This window comes from Pyrgilauda ruficollis, unplaced genomic scaffold (assembly GCF_017590135.1).
Source record: "Pyrgilauda ruficollis isolate IOZ18807 unplaced genomic scaffold, ASM1759013v1 scaffold65, whole genome shotgun sequence".
Taxonomy (NCBI): domain Eukaryota; kingdom Metazoa; phylum Chordata; class Aves; order Passeriformes; family Passeridae; genus Pyrgilauda; species Pyrgilauda ruficollis.
In genome coordinates this window covers 2,112,564-2,135,790 of record NW_024528266.1, presented here as the reverse complement: position 1 = coordinate 2,135,790, position 23,227 = coordinate 2,112,564, and the positions used below count along the sequence as shown (strand labels likewise).

At 41.2% G+C, this 23,227-nt stretch overlaps 1 protein-coding gene across 1 annotated transcript in view; it reads right to left on the bottom strand.

Moving 5' to 3' along the window:
- The window catches only part of BMPR1B (bone morphogenetic protein receptor type 1B), a 184,681-nt gene that overhangs the window by 8,399 nt on the left and 153,055 nt on the right, over window positions 1-23,227 (bottom strand). The window contains exons 4-8 of the mRNA XM_041484238.1: window positions 18,469-18,625; window positions 10,703-10,805; window positions 9,640-9,742; window positions 3,450-3,546; window positions 2,502-2,640 (exon numbers count right to left, since the gene is read on the bottom strand). Coding sequence (XP_041340172.1) covers window positions 2,502-2,640; window positions 3,450-3,546; window positions 9,640-9,742; window positions 10,703-10,805; window positions 18,469-18,608 — 582 coding nt within the window. The 5' untranslated portion in view covers window positions 18,609-18,625. The remainder of the gene's footprint in view (window positions 1-2,501; window positions 2,641-3,449; window positions 3,547-9,639; window positions 9,743-10,702; window positions 10,806-18,468; window positions 18,626-23,227) is intronic.

Here is a 23,227-nt window from a genome sequence, read left to right as displayed (position 1 = left end):
CACTGAGTGGGGCTGGGGGTTTCTTTTTTCTTTTTAAATCCGTGTATTTTGCTGCTTGAGCTCTGTAAGCAGTCAGGTAAGGTTACATGACCTTTTCTTTCGTCTCCCTGAGTGGAAACAATCCAATTACCAACTATTTCTACTTTCCTGGCATTCAGCTAAACGTGTTCAGCTACTGCAGATGAAAATTTAGACAGACCAACCTTTTGTAAATTTTATATTTTGAACAGAGATTTCATACCTATGGCTCAGATGCAGTCCCTTGAAAGTTCATTGAAAGGAAAATGATGAAAAAAATGTGTGAGAAGGTAGAGACCAAATTGTAGTTCAGCAATCTCTTCACAGACCATTTTGCAGGATTTGACCTGCAGCAAACTCTTCTGTCAGAGGTACAGACAGGTCAGGAGAAAGAACTCTTGCTGAATGTCATACTGACAAATTCTTGGCTAATACTTGTTTTGGGTATAATATTTGTGCCCATTATAATAAATGTTCTACACAGAAGAAAAACATTACTGGTTAGCATAAGGTGACATTTTGCATTAAATTTACATCTTACTTTCCCGAAATTATAACCCTGGATGCTTCAGTCTTTGCATAAGAAACAAGGTTAAAAATAAGCTCTTGCACAATAAAGACCAGAGCACTATTGCCAGGCACCTTCTGTACATTTGTTTCAGGCCTGGGCCCAGAGGTATCTGTGCATTTCTAGTGACTCACAGTGGTTCTAGCTGTCTGGGAAATGCAGCAAACATCTATGCCAAGTGCAAGATCCATTTTCTCCTCTTCCACCCAAAATCACTACTTATAAAAACAGTTGTTTGCGTTTTTTGAAAGCAAGGGGGAGATGGGCGAGAAGAGTTCCTGGAGGAAAAACACTTGGTCCAGTGGCTGCAGAGTCTTCAAGCTTGAGAGGAGTGGACTGACATAAGACTGGGTGGTTTCTGCCTCATGGAGCAGTGGCACAGCTCTGAGAGGTGCTGAGCAATGCCCCAGCTGGGATGTCCCCTCTGCCATTACAGCAGCTGAGAAGCAGGAGTTGGTTTTCCCATCCACTGCAAGAGCAGACCTGGGGACACCACTGAGACCACCAATTCCCCCTTCAAACTGCTCACTGGGACAGAGGAAGGCATAAAGAACAAGCAGTCAAAACCAGCATTGCTCCAGCTTTTTTGGGATCCTGGGATGAAGGACTGAGCCATGCTCTGCTGTAAGGTGCCCCAGGGCACCCGCTACCCACATGGGCTGCTGGAAACACATCTTCTCAGAGAAGTACAACCAAGTTCCTTGTATTTGCTCTAAATTATTACATTTTTTATGTCATTGGAACAAGTAAAGATGAAGACCTTGATGTGGCAGGTGTTATGAAAAAAAAAAACAAAACAACAAATCAACCAAACCCCAAAGCAAAAAAAGGGAAGAATCCCTCAATTAAATCAACTGGAAACTCATTAGGAATGGTCCTAAGCTGCACACAAGATCTGTCCCTTTCCATGGGTGCTAGAAGGACATTGGTATGGGATAGGACAGAGCTGTCTTAAAGCCAAGAAAAAACTCAACCTTTTGCTTCATTCTTAAGGAAATATAAAACTTCTCATTTAGTGTCTTCTTTAGGGTGTTTAAAAAATATGTGTGGGCAAAAACCAGCCAGATAGTACATGGTACTTGGAAGCTGGACAACACCTGCAGTAGCAGCATCAATACAAACTAATAGATTTGGACAACAGGAGGGACACATCCACACTGAAAAATGAAAATGAAATCTTCCAGTTTCTCAGAGGCACTTATTTTAAATAACTAACCTAGCTTTTTCACCAATTCTTTTCTATCAGTGACAATCCCCAGAAACAAAACCTCCTGGTGAACAGAACTACAGTGCTACAGAATGTTCTGCCTTTTCAGCAGGCTTAGTAATCCTGGAGTCTGTTGAGAAATAATCACAAGCTCCATCCCTGTGCCTTTAACCTTTGAGATTGTCATACTACAAAGAAAAAAACCATCCCCCTTGACTTCTGAATGCAAAGTGAAGCCTACAAATAAAAAAGTTCCAAGTCTGACAAGTTACAGTTCCCTTTAGAAAAAGATGATAGGTCAGTGTTTGAAATCCTACTGTGTGTCGCACATACAAAGGAAAAAACAAGATCAATGGGCCAGGTGCTGTCCAGTAGACTGGAGTAAATCCTGATCTACTTCCATGAGCTCTCTTAGCCTGTACTTACCCTATGGTATCTAAAATAAGAAATGAACTGGGGTAGAAAAATAACCCTAACCTTTCTTGACTTAGTTCACATGAAAAAATGTCTCCTGCTTATAAAGCAGCTGTTCTTCCGTTTAACTCCTTGTCATTTCTGGTAGAGAAAAAAACCAACACACCACAAACAGACAAAAAAAAAAAAAAACTGAAACAAAACTGAGGTCACATAGATGTATTTTTTGTGCCTCTTCTCCCTCTACACATTCTTGCCTTTGAAATGTACATTAAAATAGTATTGCTTCCTTACCAGGAGAGGGAGCCCGGAACCGCTCCCTGAGCTCTGGGACTGCTCGATCAAATCCTTCAGGGACTCTCCGGGGGGAATGTAGGTCTCATCCTGCTCCAGCCCGATGCTGTAGTGGGGCCTCGTCTCTTGGCGTTTGTACCTGACGTTTTACACAAAAACAAAATGAGTTTTGAATACAATGAACACGTGTGCAATGAATAATACACGTCCTTCACATTTCCTTCATTTATAGACTAACAGTTTTCTCTGCTTCCCTGAGGAATACACTGGACATGCTGGCCAAAATTTTTTATTTTATTTTTAGCAACTGTTTTCAGCATCAAAATTCTAAAAGTATAACACTCACAGGCCATGCAGTCTGGGGTAAATTTGCAAAGCAACCAAATGTTTTCATTTCAGAAACTTAAATATGTCTAAAACACTGACCAAGCAAGTAACTTTATTTTACTGTCTGCAGTGCATTTCTAGGAGCCAGAGGAGGTAAGGTTATGGAATCTGGGAATATTTAAAAAATGCGTCAAATTATTAAAATGTAAAGTACGTAGATTATGATAACACTCTAGACACATTTACTGACATTCCTGTACTGTCTCATTTCTTTATGATCAGCTCTTCATCACATAAACAAATTTAGAAGTCTTAGATATACTTCCCTTACAAAAATTTCCCTATAAAATTTGTCCTTTGGCCTTCTCAGTAAAGAATTATCTGTGTTTCTACCTGAATGGCTTTTAAGGATATTGTGTGAAAGATTCTGTATTAAATCGATCACACAGGTACACGCGTGAATAGCTTCAATAAAATACACATTTTTTTCTCATAATAAAATTAGAGTTTTTTCCTTTATTTTCTTTAAGGTCCACTTCTATTTTTTTCATTTTCCTAAATCCATAAAAAGATAAATGTTGGGAGGCACATTAAGAAGCTGCCAAAATATTCCTTATTTACCTGAAGTAGCAGAATATGATGATAAGCACCAGAAGGATGCTGCAAACAGTCACTGAGATCAGCAGGGCCTTGTGGTGAATGTTTCCTTCAGCAAAGTCTGGGGTTAAAAATGAGAAAGATGGAAAATTTAGAAAGGGAGATGGTATGAAGTCAATGTCAGAAGCACATTGAGCATAGGATCATTTCCACTATTTCCTTGTAATTCCTGTACAGGATACCCCCTGGATTCCCCAGGCATTTTGTGGGCTTCCTCTTTGACCCTCACTGACCAGGACAGAATCGACACTTGCACTTTGTTAAAAAAAACTATTTGTTTTCTCAGTCCTCACTCAGGCAAAACATTGCCTTGATTAGCAATTCCCTGTTTGTCTCTGAATGAAAATCAATCAAGACCTGTAGCTCTGGGTCTTAACCTGAGTGATTGCCAGGAAATGCAAAAACCACTGCCTTTTTTAAACACTCAGATTAAGTAGCATCCTAATCAGTAATTAAAAAACCAAACCAAACCAAACCACCCACCAAACTGCATTTATTTCACAAGGGAAGACATAGCAGACCATTCAACCTCCGAAAAGACAGGCCATGAGAGGCCTTGAAAGTGTATTATTTCCATCATTACAGAACAATTTGTCTCTTAGATCCTGTTTTAAACATTTGAGCAAGAATTCTCTCCTCCATCTGCTCTATAGCAGCCCTGTGTGCCAGCAAGTGCTTCCTATGCTGGTGGGCAAAACTATCCTTCCAGTGGCTTTTCTGCAAAACACTTTGAAAATAAAATGTGTGAAGTAACTTGTAGAAAATGCTGTTGCATAAAAACTATTAAAATGTTTCAGTCAACCTTTGTATAGGAGACTCGTATTCTCCTTTAAAGTATAACATTAATCTCCAAATTTGAATTCTCAGCTCAGGCAAGTGAGTCTGACCTTCATGCATGCTTCTCTGCTGAAAAACAAAGACACCCAGCTTTCTTCTTTTTTAACCTCCCCTGCCACTCAAACTCTCAAAATTATAGTATTTCAGCCTGCACATACACAAACCACCCTTCCAATAACATGGGATAATGCAAATGAGGGCCATGTTTTCTGAAGCTCTCCCAGCCTTGCTGTCTTGCATCCTTCACTCCAATGCCTGACACATCGGAGAATGCAAGAAATCTATCCTTATTGACTGGTGCTGGAATGGCGTTATTATGTTTCAGATTTACAAGGGTAATGAGACCAGGAGGTTCCTAAGGGACTCTTCGTTTACTTTCAGACTCTTTTATTTTCAAGATCCAGTTTCTCCTTTTTTATTTTTTTTTCTTTTTTTTTTTCTCCCAAACAATTTCTGTCCTTGCCCTTTCCACCACAAACAGAGATTACTTTTTTCTTTTTTTTTTTTCTCCCAAACAATTTCTTTCCTTGCCCTTTCCACTACAAACAGAGATTACCTACCAACACACCTCCTGATCACACTGGTCATGTTTTAACCTGCCGCTGCCTGCTCTGGGAGCACTGACAATGTAAACATTCAGGACATGGCTGATACCTTTGAAAGGGGACACTGACACGATGTCTATCAGGAAAACCCTCGAGCCCATCCTTCTGCCTGCCACAGCAGATTTATCCCTGGTCTGCCATTCCAAGTGGGCTGTGGGTCGAAACCAAGAGCCCACCAGGGAATCCAGAGCTCTTGTGAAGGCGATGGCAGCTAAGCAGGGCTGGGGCTCTGGTTTGTGCTTTGTGAGCAGCCTGTGTCAGCACCACCTCCCTCTAAAATGCGTGGGTTGTAACAGCTTCAGATGTCGCAGCCCATCAGATGAATAAGCAGAGCACAGAGACCATAAAGCGGCATTTCACACCTGGAGAAACCCGGATACCCACCCACAGCAAAGGTTCTCCCACTTCACAGAGTACAACGTGATGGAAGCTGAGCTTCTGTGCTTAGCAGTGATGAAAACTGATGTCAGATGGAGAGGGAACAATTCAGATCTTACACTTGTGTCGGCTAGATGTTAAAGCCATGGAAATCTGTGTATTTTTGCAGACACAGTTTTGTCCAGGAAGTTGTTCATGCTGTCTGTGCATGTTCAAGTATGTACATTTGGAGAGACATTATAAATATGCTGAAATCTTGAATCAAATTCCCACAATTTTTAAGGGTTTACGTGATCCAAACCTTATGTTCAATGTTTCTAATGGGCTTCTGCCATTCAGAAAAACAAATAAATGCAGTTTGGTTTTCCCAGAGGCCAGAAGGCATTTTGGAAGTGCTGTGTAGCTCTCAGATGAACTTCAAGCTCCAACACTGCAAAATTCTTTGGGTACCCAAATGCAATTATGTGAAGCAAGTGTAAGGAAAGCATGAAAGACACAAAGGAACGTGTCCTGATCTCCTTGCTGGGAGCAGGAAACAAGACTTTGACCAGATGCAGAGCTGACCCTCTTGTGGTGGATGGTGTCCTCATGCCAACAGGGGCACAGCTTTAGCAGTGGTTCACTGTGCACAGCATAGGCATGCAAATGGCTCTCACAGGAGGGAGTAAGTTCTATGTCTTTCTATTTATTTGGCTATTTGAGAGGCAATACTGATGGTAAGTGAGCTATTGTCCCACCTTTCAAACAGTTCCTGTGTTTTTAAAGCATTTTGGCAGGATTTCATTTGCTGCCTAACTTGAGGACTTCATAAACCTGCTGGTGTGTGCGTGAACAACACAAGATTAAATGCACGCCCCCATCCTTACACCAGCAGTGTCTGCTTGTTCTGCTGCACTGAGCCAGGCTGGATTTCTTCTCTTGCCCCTCCAGCCCAGGCTGTTCCGCACAGAGCAGCAGGACAAACCTCCCTTTCCCTACACTATTTGACCCGGAGGAGGGATGGGGCAGCCCAGCCGTGAGTCTGCCTAGGGACTTGCTTGTGGGCCCTGTGGTGAACACTGTGGTGGGTCCTGGTCATTGCCAGTTTACATGACGGAGGTACTCTGCCCTTTAAGAAGTCCAGCGCTGTGTTTTTGACTGCTGTGTTACTTGGAACTGCAAGGTGCCAAGCAGCAGGGTTATGAGAATAAGCAGCAGCTTCCACGGAGGCAGCAGTGAGCGATTACCAGGAGCATGGTGCGGGAAGTGCAAAACAAACCCATGGTAGGTTTGGGAAGCTTCTTCACATACCTTGGCTGGCTGATAACAGTGCAGCCCAGCAAACAGCACATTAACAGCTCCATGCTGTAGGAAAACAGTGGTGCAGGCTGGTGACAGCAGGGAGCTCGGTGAGACCAAGCTGCAATTTCCCCCTCCTCCACCACTCGTTTCACTCACTGTCATCAGCGGGACCATGCTGAGGAGCGCATTGAAAATGCCACCCAGAAGGTTCAGAAGTCAGCATATCAAAGGGAGAGGAGGTTCTCCTCCCACCCCAGGTCCCTCCAGCTCAGAATGTTACAGCTATCCAAGTAAAAACGGCAGTGAAATCTGAGGCGTGGAGACTGTGTGCACACATCAAACCCCATCATTCCTCCAATCATTCCCTTGCCCATTCATCACTAGCTATACAGGCAGGGAGCCAGACACGGTGGCACCACCACTTCTGCTTATATAGGCTCTAAATCAGTAAAGACATATTTCTCCTTTTGACTGGTCTCAGCCTGTGCTTTCGCTGGGATTTCCAGGAATATCTTTTATTGTTTAAAGCAGAGGTGTTATATCAGACCCAATTATGACTTTCATTTCCTTAATAAGACAGATGTATAGCTGGCACAAGGGTTTAATGGTTTCTCTGGGATATTTTATCCTGCTAGTTCTGTACCAAGATGAGCTCAAAACTTAGGCTTAGCTGTTGTTTCTTCCATCTTACTTAACAAGTTTTGCTTTGACCAGTGTTAATTTTTCTAGCTCTCACTTTCATATATGTGGTCCTCCTTTCTTTCCAGGGGGGAGAGGAGAAGGATAGGGTGTGGCATAAATCTTGCCTTGCGGCACAAGCCAGGCCTGGAAAAGCACTTAGAGAGCACAAGTCACTTGCTTTTGCAGCTGTTACCTTGGTGCACGGGTCAGTTTTGAGTTCAACAGCCTCTGCCCTGCAGCTGCATGCTCTCCCTAGACTTTGCTTCCCATGAGGTATCACCTCAGATGTGAGCTCATCAGAAGCCAAATTTCTATTTGGTTTTTAGATGCTGAGGAGCACCTGTATCTTTCATGGAACCCTGAAGGCCAGAGGTTATTTCAAGAAGCTTGTTTTTAAGTTCACCTCTCTTTGTACTTACAGTTTATGTTAAATTTGATATACAATTCTAACATTACTCAGACAATCACAAACTAATCTAAATGCTTCCAGAGAAACAATGATCACAGCCACAGTACTGGGCACTGGCAGTAGCATGTATTTGTACACAGATTTTTTACCTATTTGCAGTGAGGGCCTGTGGTTCCAGCTATGACTTTTTTTTTTTCCCTGAGGTTTCATACTAGGATACAGCAGCAACAAATTCGAACAGGCCTGGCAATGAGAATGACATATTAACCTAAGGCTTTAATAAAGGTGGTGACTTCAGCCCTGTTCAGCCAAATTTATTCAAGCAGTTCCTGAAATGCATTTCTACAAAACACTGTCAGGATGCTGGCAGTGTGAGAGCTTATTTAAAAAATAATAATAATTTTGAGTATGTTGAGTGACTACATCACCTTTTGTCTGTCATGCTAAAATAGTCAACTTTGCAACACAGAACAGCTAGAACCCTGCTCCAGCTCGCTGAAATTTTTCTTTTAAAAAAAAATCTCTCTGCCACCATGGTTCCCAAGTGATACTTTATTTACCTTATATACACGCAGGACAAACCCAACATCAATCCAAGCACCTTCTGCCAGTACCAAAATCTTGGTTCATTGCTTTCTTTATAAGTAGCAGATAGCATTGCCAAATAACTAAAATCTTAATAGATGGATGTCTAGCATTAAGCTCTGATTCAGTATTTTTGAGTAGTTCTAATGTAGAATAAACTCAGCCAGTAGCAAGAAGAAATCATGGCAGTGTTTTCCAAACTGATATTTAATGAAAGACTAAGTAAGTGTGAACAAATATTGACTGCTTTTTGGAGCTTCTCTCTCAGTCCAAAGAACTTTTTAAAATTAAATAAACCAACAAAGTTGTACATAACTCTTCTGCTGGAAGTCAGAATTTTATGAGGTTTTACTGCCTCAATGCCTTGCTAGTAAACAGTGAAGTATTTACACACTACTCTCCGAAGACCTGACTTTGCAGCCCATCTGTGCAGAATTTCACAGGCCTGAAGGGAACAGCTTACATGAGTAAAGGCTTTCTGTGAGCATGCATTCGTGTAAGTATCTGCTGTTGGTGAAATTAAGAGTGCATCTGCGCACCGATCTGGATCTTCAACACAGAACACCACGATTATAAATTCTTCTGCAACCCTGAACTGACTCGATGCTGAGTACCACAATTCCTGCCAATGCCAAGAGTTTGTTAGGGATGAATTTACACTTAGGAATACACTTCTATAAAATTTATTCTGAACACCAGACAAAAATAGTTTTACCAGCTTTCATGAAGTGATGTTTAAACAAGCGAAAATGCTAAAACCTTGCCTCAGCATCTACTAAGTTAATACGTGCCCATTTGCTCTTGAGAATTTTTTTTTTTTTTGATTGTGTGAGTTCTTACCCTACATACTTTTTTTCAACTACACTGTTCACATAAAGATACACTTCAGTTAGTCATTATTGTCCTAGTGCTGGATGATCAGGTCTTGCAAATAAGAAAAACTTACGGACTTGCGTCAACTTGAACTGACCAATTTGTGTGTGGAGTTACGAATGAGAGTAATGCATGTTACAGGGACAGGAGAGAGGATTCCATTTTATATCAGGCTAAAAAAATACACAGCAAAAGTCATCCTCTGCCACGACCAGCCTAGGTCTTTGGGATGATCTCTGATAGCTCAGCAAGTCCGTACTAGGACAGCATCATGCAACTCTAATGCATCTCGTGTTCACTGCATGTGTGCAGCAGAAATAACTGCAAGCATCAGCACCACTCCACACACAACCTACAGGAATGGAGAAATACTGTTTAATGCCATTTATCTCTCTAATCACGTGCTTTTGGATGAGGGTGCTTCAGTCTGTGCTCTATTTTTCCCTAAGGCACAAGGACCAGCAGCAGGAAAGGATCAGTTTAGGGCTGCATTTTGTTCCCTTACCTCGATTCTTCAGTGGTGGCAGTGTAGGGTGAAGGTGTCTGTTACAGTAATCTTGGCCTGTGCAACATTCAATAGATCTTCTTTGGTGTGGAATAGGAGTGTCCTGCAACAAGTAATTTAAATGGAAAGCAAGTCATTACCTGTGTTGTAAATGTACACAGTCATTCTGGCACTTGAAAGATGTGCTTGCTAGCTGGACTACAACCTGCTACAGATTCCTAGGATGTGTGGAGTAAGGATTTCTGCCAACCAGCGTATCCAGCAATATTTCATCCAGGTAATTAAGACATTAATTCACTCCAAACTTACTCCTGTTGGTGCCTTAATGCTGCAGAAGGGACTGACTTTCTCTAATGGTGCAAGTCAGAAGTGTGAAAGTCACACACATCCATCAGTTAGACCAAAAATGAGTTAATACAGGTATCCAAAACAGGTTAGCCAGGATAATACAGGAATTGCTGCGTGGACTAATTTAGATGCAGCTTCTGGTCTCGTGATAAGCTGGATAAAATATCTTCCATTAGCCATAATGATGAAACCATTCTTGTACTCATCTAAAACCATTTAAGGTTAACGTGAGGAAAGGCAACCACCTTAGAACCACCTTGCTCCACTTCCCATACTCCTTCCATTCCTGTAGTGATACTTGCTTTCCATCAGGTGATCACTGTACTTGAAGGGAGTATCTGGCACCAAAAATCCCAAACCAAAGTGCAACTGCATGTAAGACGTAGATGTTGCTGCAGTCCATCAAATAATATCCTAACTAACTTTAGCTAGCATGGAGATTTGAGGAGTTAAGACTGCAATTCTCTAAATCCAAACTTGCTCTGATTGGGAATGTTACTAGCAGTGCCAAAACCAAAACCAAGAGTTGTTATTATAAAGAGTATTAGGAGGATTTTGGGGATACAAATGCACTCCCCTCAGTAACCAATGCAGATCAACTATCTGCCAAAGGAACAGAAGTGGAAAACATGGACACAGCAATGCCTGTTGACTGCACTTTAATTGAAAACTATCAAAAATTCAAGTGACACTGTGGCAGAAAATGCTTCCTCACCCGACACTGGAAGTCTGAGCCCTCTAATCCAAGACATCCCTTGGTGACTAAATGTCCACCGGACTCATCCTCTTCTATTATGGTGAAGCAGTAGCCATCAGTGCTGTGGATTGGAAAGAATGAATCAGGAAACGTCACTGAAATGTGAAAAGTGCTGTTGAATATTGTCTTAAACTTTGCTCCTTGCCAGGCAAATCTGCCACTCACAAATGGACACAGCGGGGCTGCTGCAGACCAGCTCCTGCACACACAAAGGAGGCTCTGCACTTACCTTTGCAACATTTCACAGCCTAAACCCCACTAACAAGCACCCCAGCTCTCTGCCTGTGGTCAATAGTGTCTTAACACTTTGGCAACCTATACAATGCAAGCTTCAGTGCTACACAAGGTCTGCCTTGAGTGCAGGAACAAGGCACCAATACTTGCACCGCAGCACAGACATGAAGAAAGAAACACTTCTGAGATACTAAACGTAAAATATTACCAAGAGTGGTTTGTGATTCCTGTTTTAACCATGTTATGAATTGCAACACTCCTGTGCATGAGTCCTTGAGTTATCATCAACACCCTTCATAGATGTTTACTTGGGTTATAAGCCTGAAGTGATCCATAATGCTTCCGTTTACAGGAACGTGCACCAGGGAGGGCAAGTATACTAACAGATGGCTAGATGGTGCTGGTGATAAATGTCCTTCCTTGATGAAGGTTATGGAAATTAATACTATGGAAAGAGGGAGTGGAGGGCATGGAAAGGGTGGCTGCATTTTATTGAGACTGCTGTACCTTAAGTTCTCAGCACTCTGATGGGGATACGTAACGTGTAAGAAACAAAAACTGACTGGCTTGCAGGAAGAAGATACAAAAATAAAGAAAAAAACCTCTTTAATATAAGACATTTAAGTCACAGAAAAATAAAATATTCTGTAATTTGCTCAGGAAAATAACACTGGCTATTATGTGCAATGAGTATTTTTCAGAAGAGAAAAAACAAACTCAGTTAAAATAAGGAAATAAAAAGAAAAAAAGATTAGAAAACTTAAATACAGCAAAAAATCAGATGATTTGCTCCTTACTTGAAACAAGAGTCTAAAGAGCACCAGCAGCAAAGGCAATGAAGATGTAGGAAACAAGAGCCACAGTTACACATTTAAGAGACAAACACAATTTGTAAGTATTAGCTACACAACCGAGAGATGCTGCAGAGGATCACGTCAAACATTTTCTGTGGCATATTTTTATATTAGTGGGGCAGGGTCTAGCCATGATAAGCTTATTACTTCAAATAACAATCTGTCATGGGTTACTGACTTCTGGATCTGAAAAGTAACCAACTGCATGTTACAAATTACTTTTTCAGGGAAGCCAGCAATGATTTCCACCCTTCTTTGGCATTCTACATAGCAGTGAGGCAAAGGAGACAGCAACCCTTCTGGGCAACAACCACCTTGATGTCATTGCTTGAGCTGAAAAGATAGGAACAATAGGATTGCCAAGAGAGACTGTAAGGAATCCATTAGAGAAGAATATTATATTAGATTAGATTTTATTTGTTTGCATGGTGCCTTTGATTCAAAATAATGAGTAAGTTTAACCCAGGGGACAGAGCAACAAAACAATAAATTGCTATCAAGTGAAACACAAAAATGGACTCCACAGCTAACAGGCCCCAGCAAAAAACCCAAAACTCATAACTCATGGTCCATCAAAGAAAAGCAGGGGAAGGAAAAGTCAAATTGTTTCCAAAAGGGAGAAAAAGAGACAGACAGTCAGCCGTTTCAATTCTATTTTTCTGACTTGTCATGTGGGACTCTGATTCTTAGCTCACTTATGAAAATTAAAGTCAGGGTCTTCGTGAACTTTAGTCCCTCTAAAAATTTTACTCCAAATTTAAAAGAAAAAATAAGACTGGGTAGCGCAAAACAAAGATGTTATAAAGCTGTAACAATAAGTCTAAATCATACTCTTTACAGATGTTAGAATAATGAAGGAGAAGTGAGAGAGAAAAATAGCATTGCTGAGCAGAATAAACACTGCTACTACTTGTTTCTACCTCTAAGGAAAAAAAAATAAAATCAAACAACAAAAAGCTTTCATGCAATGTAAGAACTCATTATCTTTTTGAGAATTTCTGAGGCGCTTGGGTGAGAGGGAGAAGGGACTCTTCTGAAAAGCAAAAAGGATCTCCTACCTGCTTCCCTCCCTCACCCCAACCTGTTCTCCTGGTTCACAGATGTCAAATGGACCACACACTGCAAGAAAAAGGGCAGGGCACACCCCTGCTGTTTTATTGATTTCCCCACCTCACATCTGACTAGGGTAGGAATAAAACTTACTAATATAGCCAGTAAGAAACAAGTCAGAGATGTGTGCACAGTCTCAAATTTTATGCTTATTTTGGTGACTACAGAAAGAGAAACATCTGTACATCACTGATACTTGCAAAGCAATATGAAAAACCTATTCTCCACTTCCTAGGAAAAAACCTGTCATATAGAACTGCTATTTTCTTAAAATCTGCAATGTGAATTCTAATTTTGTGTAATTTGATTCTGCAAATGGTGAGTAAAGAAGGAATTCAGAGTGGATACAACTGGATACATCTGGGTAAACATCCAGTAACCTCCTCCAATGAAGCACCATCTTATTAAAGTATGGTGCAGGGGAGTGATTAAATTCACTTTGGATGTGAGCACTAATTAGCACAGACTTGCCGTGTCACATATTTGCCAAGAGTGAATTCTTACAGCCCAGTCAAATGCCAGAAAAATAAAGGGAGTTATCAGCAAAACACTGACAGACACTGATATAGAAGGTGCTGCTACAATCACAGATTACCACAAAGAAAGCAGGGATCTTAACTCAGACCTTTCCTGAATGTCACAAGAGAGGAACCAGGGCCAACAGCTTTGCATCTGCTCACACAGATGTCCCCACTGGCCAGCAGCCACTTCTCACAGAAGATGTGATTCCTCAGCTACCAAAACCTGCCTGCTGGAGATTTCCCACCTGGCTCTGTGAGTGTGTGACACAGTCAGGGATGGCAATACACACCTTTGAAAAGCAACATCTTTCCCTCATTCAATGCCTATCACAAAGAGACAGGTAACTTCCATAATTTGATGAACAGATTCCTTATCTTTAATTTGATTTCAAATGCGTCCATACAAGTATTATTACTTTTTTCCACTCCTCCTCTTTATATTCCTCATTTTGATACCAGAAAGAGCAAGAGCATTTTTCAACTTCCATCCAAAGCAACATGACAAGTTTCTGCACTCTTTTTAAAATTATTAAAAAACTTCCTGTATAAAGGAGGAAATTTCAAAATAAACATAAACATTGAAGAATTGAAAGGCTAACATTTAAGATGTCACCATACCATAGCTCCTTTATCAGAAAACGTTCAGCTTTTCCCTAAAAATTAAAGTTGATTAAAACAAAAGTAGTCTGAACTTGGTGCTTTGGCCACTGTCAAAGTCTTTCTTCTTCTACATACCAAATTACAAAGAAAACTCAAGCATATCATCTGGAGAGCAGGAGAATGAAAATAACATCACTGAAGCGAGTTATCACCTTTGGTAACACTGAAAAAGCAACTTAATTATTTTATTGCTTTAGATAACCAAAGACATGGTCAGGCAGAAATACAATCTAGTAGGCAACACATAGGAACTTAAACTTTATCAGCCCAATCTTTAAAACTGTCAGCATTTATTTGTGCATGAAAATAGAGTGTGACAAGGCACCTAATTAGCCTCCGCCTTTACTGCAATCCCATTACAGTCAAAGCCAATTAATCGTAACACCATGTTTTAAAATATGCAATTAATTATGATCAGACACAACTGTCCGTGCATTCACTTTGAATGCAGAAAACTTGAAATGGAACAGCAAAACAAGGTCCTGGTTGTGTTCAAAGCAGCTTTGACCTTCTTTACTGAAAGCCTTTCATGAATTGCACAGATGTTCAGAAAGAAGAATAAAGTTTCAGCATGCAGCAGTTCAACACACCCTTTGCAAGCAGAGGATTGTGAGCCTTCTCCAAAGGTTTTATCTGTCAAAGCCTTGAGTGCACTAATATTTTTCAACTGCCCAGACTGGCCCCACTTCTGACCCTTCTTTCCACCTATCCAGAACCCCAGAGCAGTGGTACAGGAGTGCCTGTCTCCAGCCATGGGAAGGGCTATTGAAGGAGCTGTCTCTGTCACCATGTTCACATATCCATGGGGAAATGGGGTCCCGGTGAGTGAGGATATCAGCCTCTGCTCCTGGCTTGGTCCCCTTTTGCTACACTTTGGCATTAACCCTCCCTTGATGAGCTCACCCTGCAATGGGTCTTCCAAAACTGCACTGTGCTCACAGACTGCTCCATTTTTTAAAGCACACTCTAACTAGAGCTATGGCTTTCTGCTTAGATACAAAAGCATTCTGCCTTTTAGTCTGAAGTGTTATCCTTAGCTCTCCAAAGTATCGTTGGACCTAAATTTCAGAAGTATAAAGAAAGAGAAATTCTGTACAGGAACACAGCAGCTGTTGCAGGATTTGATGTAGATGTGGTTAAAGAACATTGGCTTTTAAATTTCTACAAATACAATTATGGAGAGGATTTTAAATGGCCACCAGATGTCCTCATTTTTACAGAAACATTCAGACCCCTGGTACTATGGGCCGGATATATACTTTAAAGCTGAATACCTGTGGCAGCAGATAAAAATCTTCAAGTGAGATGACAGACTGCTTTTTATGAGAAAATTTTAATGGTGATTGCAATAAGACTAGCTATTCTATTCTGAGAGTTTTAATTTAAACATAGCTGGAAATGCTTTTGTATTGAACTTTCAGAGGTTCTTGCTCCTGGGCTCACAAAATTCGTCACTGCTTCAGCAAGAACCCTGGTAAGGACAGTGGCTGATGCTCTCCAGAGCCCAAGCCCTGGCTGTGGATGCACTCAGTGAATTTGCTGGGTGTCAGAGCTTTGCCAGGCCCTTGGGTGCCCCAGAACACTCTGGCTCATTCCTGGTGGACTGGCAGGTCCAAACGCTGAATGTCCAAGCACAGCCCAAAGCTTAACAGATTGATAGAGCTGACAAGAGGTTTGATTTTTAAATTTTTCTTTAAAAATATAACATACAAAAGGCTTTTAGTGGCTACATCTGAGGCAAACAGATAATTAACGCAGTAACTTTTAATCTGAAGCATTCAATTTATTCTTCAGACAAACACTGCAATTGATACTTCTTGAACTTCCAAATGGGGAAACTTCCTCTATAGTGACACTCAGTGATTCCCTGAGTGCTTTGAAATTGTGCCAACAGTCATTCACACAGGACAAAATACGAAAGTTACTGCCTGACTAGTAGGGTGATTCCAAAACTCAGGGGAAATAATCCCTACTAACCTAGTTGGTGCTCAAATATTTTGAAACTTTGTCTCTATCCAGCCAGCTAACCAGATACCTAATAATCAGCTAACCAGACACCTAATAACCCCTCTTTCACAACAGAAGGCTCAGGATCTTATTTTCTCTGTAATTCATAATTCCAGCTATGTAGTAGGGAATTTAAAAAAAAAAGAATGATTACACTAACAGTTAAATAGATGCAGGGAAAACAAGGGGTGTTGAGTCCTTCACACCTCACTGCAGCTCTCACACCTAAACAGTGGGAGCCATAGCAGTGATCACTATCATGAACATGATTACTGCTGACAAGCCATGAAGGCAGTGCATTTAAATGAATTTAATTTGTTTTATATTACTACAAACTCCTCAGCAATTTTTCACTTATGCTGCTGCTCACTGGGCAAGTGGCAAGGCAGGTACTGCTCAGATGACAGCACAGGGCAGGGGAGAGGAGTTGATCTAAAGCAAGTCTCCTGACTGTTCCAGGAAACTCCTGACTGGGCAGAAAAGTGATTAATATTTGATGGATATATTCCAGCTTCAATTATTATTTTGATGTCTAAATTGAAAAAAATCATTCTGGCAATAAAGGAGAACATTCAAGCCGGAAGTCTTCAAGGATTATGAAGACAAAAGGGGTAACAATTTTGTGTTTTATTACCACTTAACTGCCTATCCTTGGGCATTAACACCTAAAAAAAAGTTTGACATCTGACACTGTAAAGGAGACTCTGAAGAGAGTTTCTTTAAACTACTGCAGTGAGGGAGAATGCACAAATCCATTCTAACAGGACATTCACTCATAGTTCCATGAAAAATACTTCATGTCAATGATGCCTACAAAGCGACGTGCAAAAGCAAGCCTACCCAGCTGGGGAATAAATCTTGTTCAGTCAGCTCTTTAACATTGATCTCTTTGTGCTTCCTAATTCATGGATTTAAAAGTCATCTGCAAGTTCCCTGTTGCTGCATGTGTGAGACAGCACATTGCAAAGCTGTGGCTCTTGCTGGGCAGGAACAGGAAACAGCTGATTGACGCTGCAGGGGATCAGCAAATTGGTATCAGAGTGGGGTTTTATAGCTTTTTAAACTGACTGTCATGTGAGAGCAGTTAGGTCTAACTCCTGGCTGGAGCATGGGCTTGTAGGAAGAGGTTAGAAAGGAGAAATGGTATTTACAGCTGTCACCAGAACTTTGATACGTTTTAGTAGGAAACTGCAGGCTAAGAATAAAGTCAGGCTGTAAATCCACACTCAAAAATCCAACAAAGCAATCACTATCTTCAGCAATCTTAGGCTTTCCCCAGTTATCTTTTAAATAGGCTGCCTTGAAGAGCTGACACAGCATTAGACAATCTCACCTCAAACAGCACTGCACCTCCAGCTGGGCTCATATCCGTGCCCTGCTTCGATGCCTCTCTGACTCCCACAGCTCCACCAGGCTATTGGCTGAGAGTTGGTATCTCCACTATCACACCTGCTTCTAGCCAAGCAGAGAAGTTTAAATCCCTCATACGGAACATGAAGAGCTCAGCCCAGCTGCGCTGCAGCTAAAGCAAACTGTACCTGCACCTCAAGCCAAGACAGAGGTTCATTCAACCTCATTCAACCTTCACTCAACAGCAACTGCAGGTGTTCAGCAAGAGCTGCTTTTGGGAAGGGGAACAGCAGCTTGGTCCTCCCACAGGTACCCTCAGTCACCTCTGCTTGCTTCAGCCAGAGCCAGTGCACCACACACCAGTGCTGAGCCTTCAAGGAGATTGTGCACATCTGGACCTGCCTCTCCCCCAGGGAGCCAAAAGGCCCTGAGGAAGCAGAATCCAACCCAGATGAGAAATTTGGGCTACTCTAAGCCCAAAATTAAACAGAAGGCTACAGCTAGTAGATAAAAATACTCAACACTTCATCTCAAGATAGTTTCCTTTTAGCATAGAAACACAAAAAAAAAAACAAACAAACCCAAAGCCTTAAGGACTTACAGATACAGCTGCTGTAGACACAAAGACCAGGGTTCTTATAAATAGTATTCTATTGAGAGTGATTATTAATTTATAAGCATTTATTGACATTTCAATATATCTCTATTAGGTCTCCTCTCATTAACTGCATGCTCCTTTAAAAACAAAGTTCAACCTTCAGAATATTCCATATGCAATGCATTAAAACAAGTATTATCTAAAGTGATAAATATGTGTATGCCCTAAGAAAACACAATAAAGCAACAAAAAACAACAACCATGCAGCTGATATTGAGGTAAAAATTACTTCTGATTTTTAGACAGAGTGAAAACCAACTCATTTACATATCACTGCTTAAACAAAGTGTATTTTCCCATATATCATCACCAGATATCTATCCCACAAACCTGCAGGTGTTGTTGACCGAGTCCTCAGGGCAGTGGTGGTGACACTGGCAGGAGAGCTTCTTCTGGGGAGGAGCAGGGGCTGTACTCTCACCATCTTTTCTGGTCTCCATGCTCAGCTTGCCAGAACTTCTCAAGGCCATGTTGTCTAGAAAACTGGCTGTAAGAGAGGAAGAAAAATAAACAGTTCTAGGCTGTATTGCAAGAGTTGAAATGAAGGCTTTAAACTACTTCTACCTATCAAAATTTAAGAAAGTTATTTGAGATGAGCATTCACTACAGACTGATTTTCTGTAGTTTGAAATGATCGCCATGGTTGAGGATTATTGGACCTCGGAGGTATTAGATCAAAGGTACTGATGTTTGAGCTCTGCCACTGCCAAGAGATATATTGTGCTTTTATTATTATATATTGCACAGCACAGCTTTTCTTCTACTGCATTACACAGGTCAAATCCTTGCTTACACCTTTGAGTTTTCTTTATCTCTACAGAACTCAGCACAGATCTACATTCACTGAACCCCATAAAAATCAGTGGGATTTATGGTACTACAGGCAGAACAGAACATGGGCAGGCAATTTAACAAAGTCTTAACAGAAACTGATGTTCTTTCAAGCTCAACAGCATGTTCTGTCACTGCACTGCAAAAGCACTGCTTTGGAAAAGGGAAAGAGCTCATTTCTGTAAAAGAAAAGTCTATAAACAAAGTAAAAGAGAAGAATGTGGTTTCAGATGAACAGTGCTGAAATATATGGAGGTGATTATTTCTAAAAATATCAGAGCACTGAGTCTCCATGGAGCTGCTGGAGTACAACTGGAGATGTTGGTGATAGGCTAGGAGATGTTTAAGCAACCTCCTTCCCCCAGCTCTACTCATAAATATCAGCTTTCAGTCCTTGTGAAAATTTTAAGCCTCAAAGACAAAAATGAGATGAGCATGAAAAGCTTCAACTGGCAGTTCCTCAGTCTCCTTTTGAGGAAAGAAGAAATCTTACCAAAGGGTAAGAAATCTTACCAAAGGGTCACTTTGGTAAGAAATCTTACCAAAGGGTCACTTACAAGCAGCAGTCTCCAACAGAGTAGCTGAAGAGCAGGCTGGAAGTTCTTGATTTAATGTTAAGTCTTTATAAACAATTGGTATTATAATTATTTTGATTACCCTTTACTCTAAGATTTTTCCAAATCTCCATCATCAGGACTGATTTATTGTGGAACTGACAAAAAAAAAAATATATATATATATGTCTCTTTTTTAGCTCCCTACAGAGAGACAGGGTGGGCAAAAAGGCAGAGGGGATGGGGACAAGCAGCTACCCTTCAGGGCTTGGATTGCAATCAACAACTGAGGTGACAATGAGGCTGAGTGACCCTGAAGCAGGGAAAGGCTGGAGGAAGCACGGGGCTGTTCTACCATTGCCTGCCCTTAGGAGGACTGAAAAAGCCCAGTCTGGGCTCCCGGGAGCATGGGACCAGCCAGGGCACATCATGCCTCCAGCTGCATATCCCTCCTCTCCTGAGCCAGCTCTGGTAGCACAGGATAGGCACAGATAGGCACTGGGAGCAACAACTGGCAGAGAGGCTTTCTTTTTTTGCAGTGTAACACGAGACAATGCAGCTTATCCCCAGTAAATTCAAAAGAAAAGCTGTAACCTGTTGGCTCTGGGAGAAGTGGGGCTTGGCATGTAAGAACACTGCATTTAGAGAAGTGCTAGCCTTTTTAGCACCACAGCCCTTCCGCTCCTTGCACATTCCTTGCACAAGAGGTATATCAATAATATTAGGGTGATACACACGAAAGAGAATCATTCACCATGCCAGACTAATACTCCTATGAAACACAAAACTCCTACAAACAGCTTGACCTTTGCTCAGTACCTCTGTATGCCCCCAAAACAAACTGGCTTCTTGATTAGCTCACCTCTTTCTAAAGTCAAGCCAGACTTCAGAAACCAGCTACAAAACATATACAAACCATGGCCTTGTAGCCCTTGTGCCCAGCATTAAGATATAAACTACATTCACGACACAACTGGCTGTCAGTCCCATACTGTTTTCACTAACATTTGGCACAATCAGGACTAAATGCATGAGTTCACTCAAGATGCATTGTGTGTATGCGTTGTTGTGTACTCACAGCTGTACCTTAAGATGAAGTAGATGTTTAAATTAAGGAAAAAACAATGAACTGTTGATTGTTTCTTCTAATATGATTAGGCAGCCTCTGCATAACAAATTAATATCAACAGATATTTGCTCCCTGGGTCACAGGATTAGGAATGACACAAATTCTCTTTCAGTCAGCACTTTTTGTCAGTATTACTTTGTTACCATTGGATGGCAAATGTTCAACTATTAATATTCCTGTCAAGGATTTTCAGACTTCAAGCTCATGAGGCAACCAAGTGAACTTCTAGCTCACAAGTGTAATAGTTTATTCTGTACATAATTTCCACAGCTCTTTCTATAAGCTACCTGCAGTTTTAGCCGGGATTTTTCTCCAACAAGGAGTGTGAAGACTTCTTACACCTAGCACAAAAAAGGGGGAAAGGTTTAATTACACACTTAGTGGTGCCTGATTATGTTAAATTTAAGCAGCTAAATACCATCCTCATAATATATACAACCACAGATCATTCATTTTTGCAACAAGCATAAAAGAAGTCATACCTAAACACAATCTGTGGCCATCACTCACCAGTGATGTGATCATGAACAGCTCCTGCAAAACTTGCCATAAACAACAGCTTCCACCCCTAGACCTGGTTGCACTCTCAGATGTAAGGCAAGCAGAAGTTGCTGGATTGGAATTAAAAATCTGAAGTACCATCAAAGCATCACAGGTGGCTATTTAGAGATGCAGTTTGGTTTTGGGAAAATTTAGGACAGATAGGCTGGCATTCAAATTTACACCTTCCAAGAGCTGAAATTAGCAATGCAGCCTAGTATTTTGTTTCCACCTAATGCCCAGGGTCAAAACTACTGCAAAATCATTGCAGTTCAGTGTCAAATATATTAAATCAAATAAACTAAAATAGGCAGGAATAAGACACTTTCAATTAAGCTCTTTTCTGTCTTCTAAAATGTAAATCTCTTCTCACTCTATTCTCTTGCCCCTTTCATGCCTTCATTTCCCGGCTATTAGCTAAAATGATGGGCAGATCTTTTGCCTCTGAAATTCAGGTGTCTCACCCAGCAGGTAACCATGGAGCACCTAAGAACTCTTCTCCTCCCACTCAGAGCTGACTTTCAACAAGGTCTCTTGACTTCTACATCTGCTTGACTTCAGCACAGAAAGGTTTTCCAGCAGTGCCTTTCCCAAAAGGAAACGTGTAGGAAGGAACTCACAAGAGAAGAGGGGAGAACCTTCCAGCTTGGCAACAAGTTCCTCCTGATTTCAGGTGTGAAAAGCACAGTTTAGGATAGTGAACAGCTTGTTCATCTTGCATTTGCTGCTGCTCTGTAACAAGCACAGGTTGGTCACACAGACCTGGCTTTGTCTAGGGTTTAGAAGCCCTTTGAGTTTTGAAATCTCTCCTAGAGCCCTGAAAGCAAGAGATTTCAGGCTATTTAAGCTTGGCTGCTTCTTTGCTGTAGCCTATTCTGTTGCAGTCTGCTCATGGTCAGCTTCCCATCCCTCGGGAGAACTGCAGAAAAACAGTGGCATCAAAAAGAAGGTAGGTTTAGTCTGCTCAGAAAATTACTGACTGCATCAGGGAATTCATCAAAGCAGTTGAGTACCTGAAGCTCATCATCAGTGTGGTACAGATTCATCAAATTCAGCTGAGTTTCTCAGCTTAACTCTCTTTCCACTAAAGTTCAGCACGTACAAAGCATCATCCACCACAAGGACTGGAAGTCAGCTGCCAGGGCTTTGATGTCTCTTTGGAGTGCTACTCCTGAGAAACATTTTCCTCTCTAGGACTGAGGCCACTGAAAACTGTGATATGATGACCTCTGTTACGAATGAGTCCCCTGAGAATGGGGACTGTGTGCAGCATGCTACTGCTTTCTTCTTTCCATGTGTTAGTGTGTTTCTCCCTCCATGCTTTGGGGTCCTTTCCAGAAAGGAACATCAACAAAGATCCTGAATCCAGGATAAGGAAAACAATGAAAATAAAGTGCTGTAAAACGAAACTCATTCTCATGGTCATACAGGATAATGTTAATGTCTAATTTAAACCTCTATTAACCATCAGAGTCAACAAATAAACTTTCTTGGATACAATCTTCCATCTATCAGCACTAAGATTTGCAGCAAAACACTTTGCCATGAGGCAAACCCTTTCATGGCATTTCAGGGAGTTCTGCTATAATTTTTTAAATGTGTGAGAAGCATCACAGATCCCCGCTCCACAATGACAGTGAAGTAACTATAAGCATGAATTCTAACTTGGTTTTAAACAGTGTTGTTGTTTGTTGGTTTGACAGGTCTGCAGGCAGTGGTACCTCACATACAAAAGGAAAATCACCTATTTAAGCTTAACATTGGCTCATGTAGGTGCAGAAAAAGAATCTGATCTAGAGAGCCAGTGTCTCAGTGTACATTCAGTCCTCAAACTCTCTGCCATGGCTGCCAATAAGTACTTCAACCTCTGCCAATTGTAGCCATAGTTATGTGATTTGGACAGAAATTTCTCCACTAGAATCTGGATAAAGCCCAGTGACTCATTTCACACTGGCCCATAGCCATTGGATGGTAATGACTTTTGGGCACTGCTCCGATTCAACAAGTCTGGTAATGTAGGAGGTGAAAAGCCCTT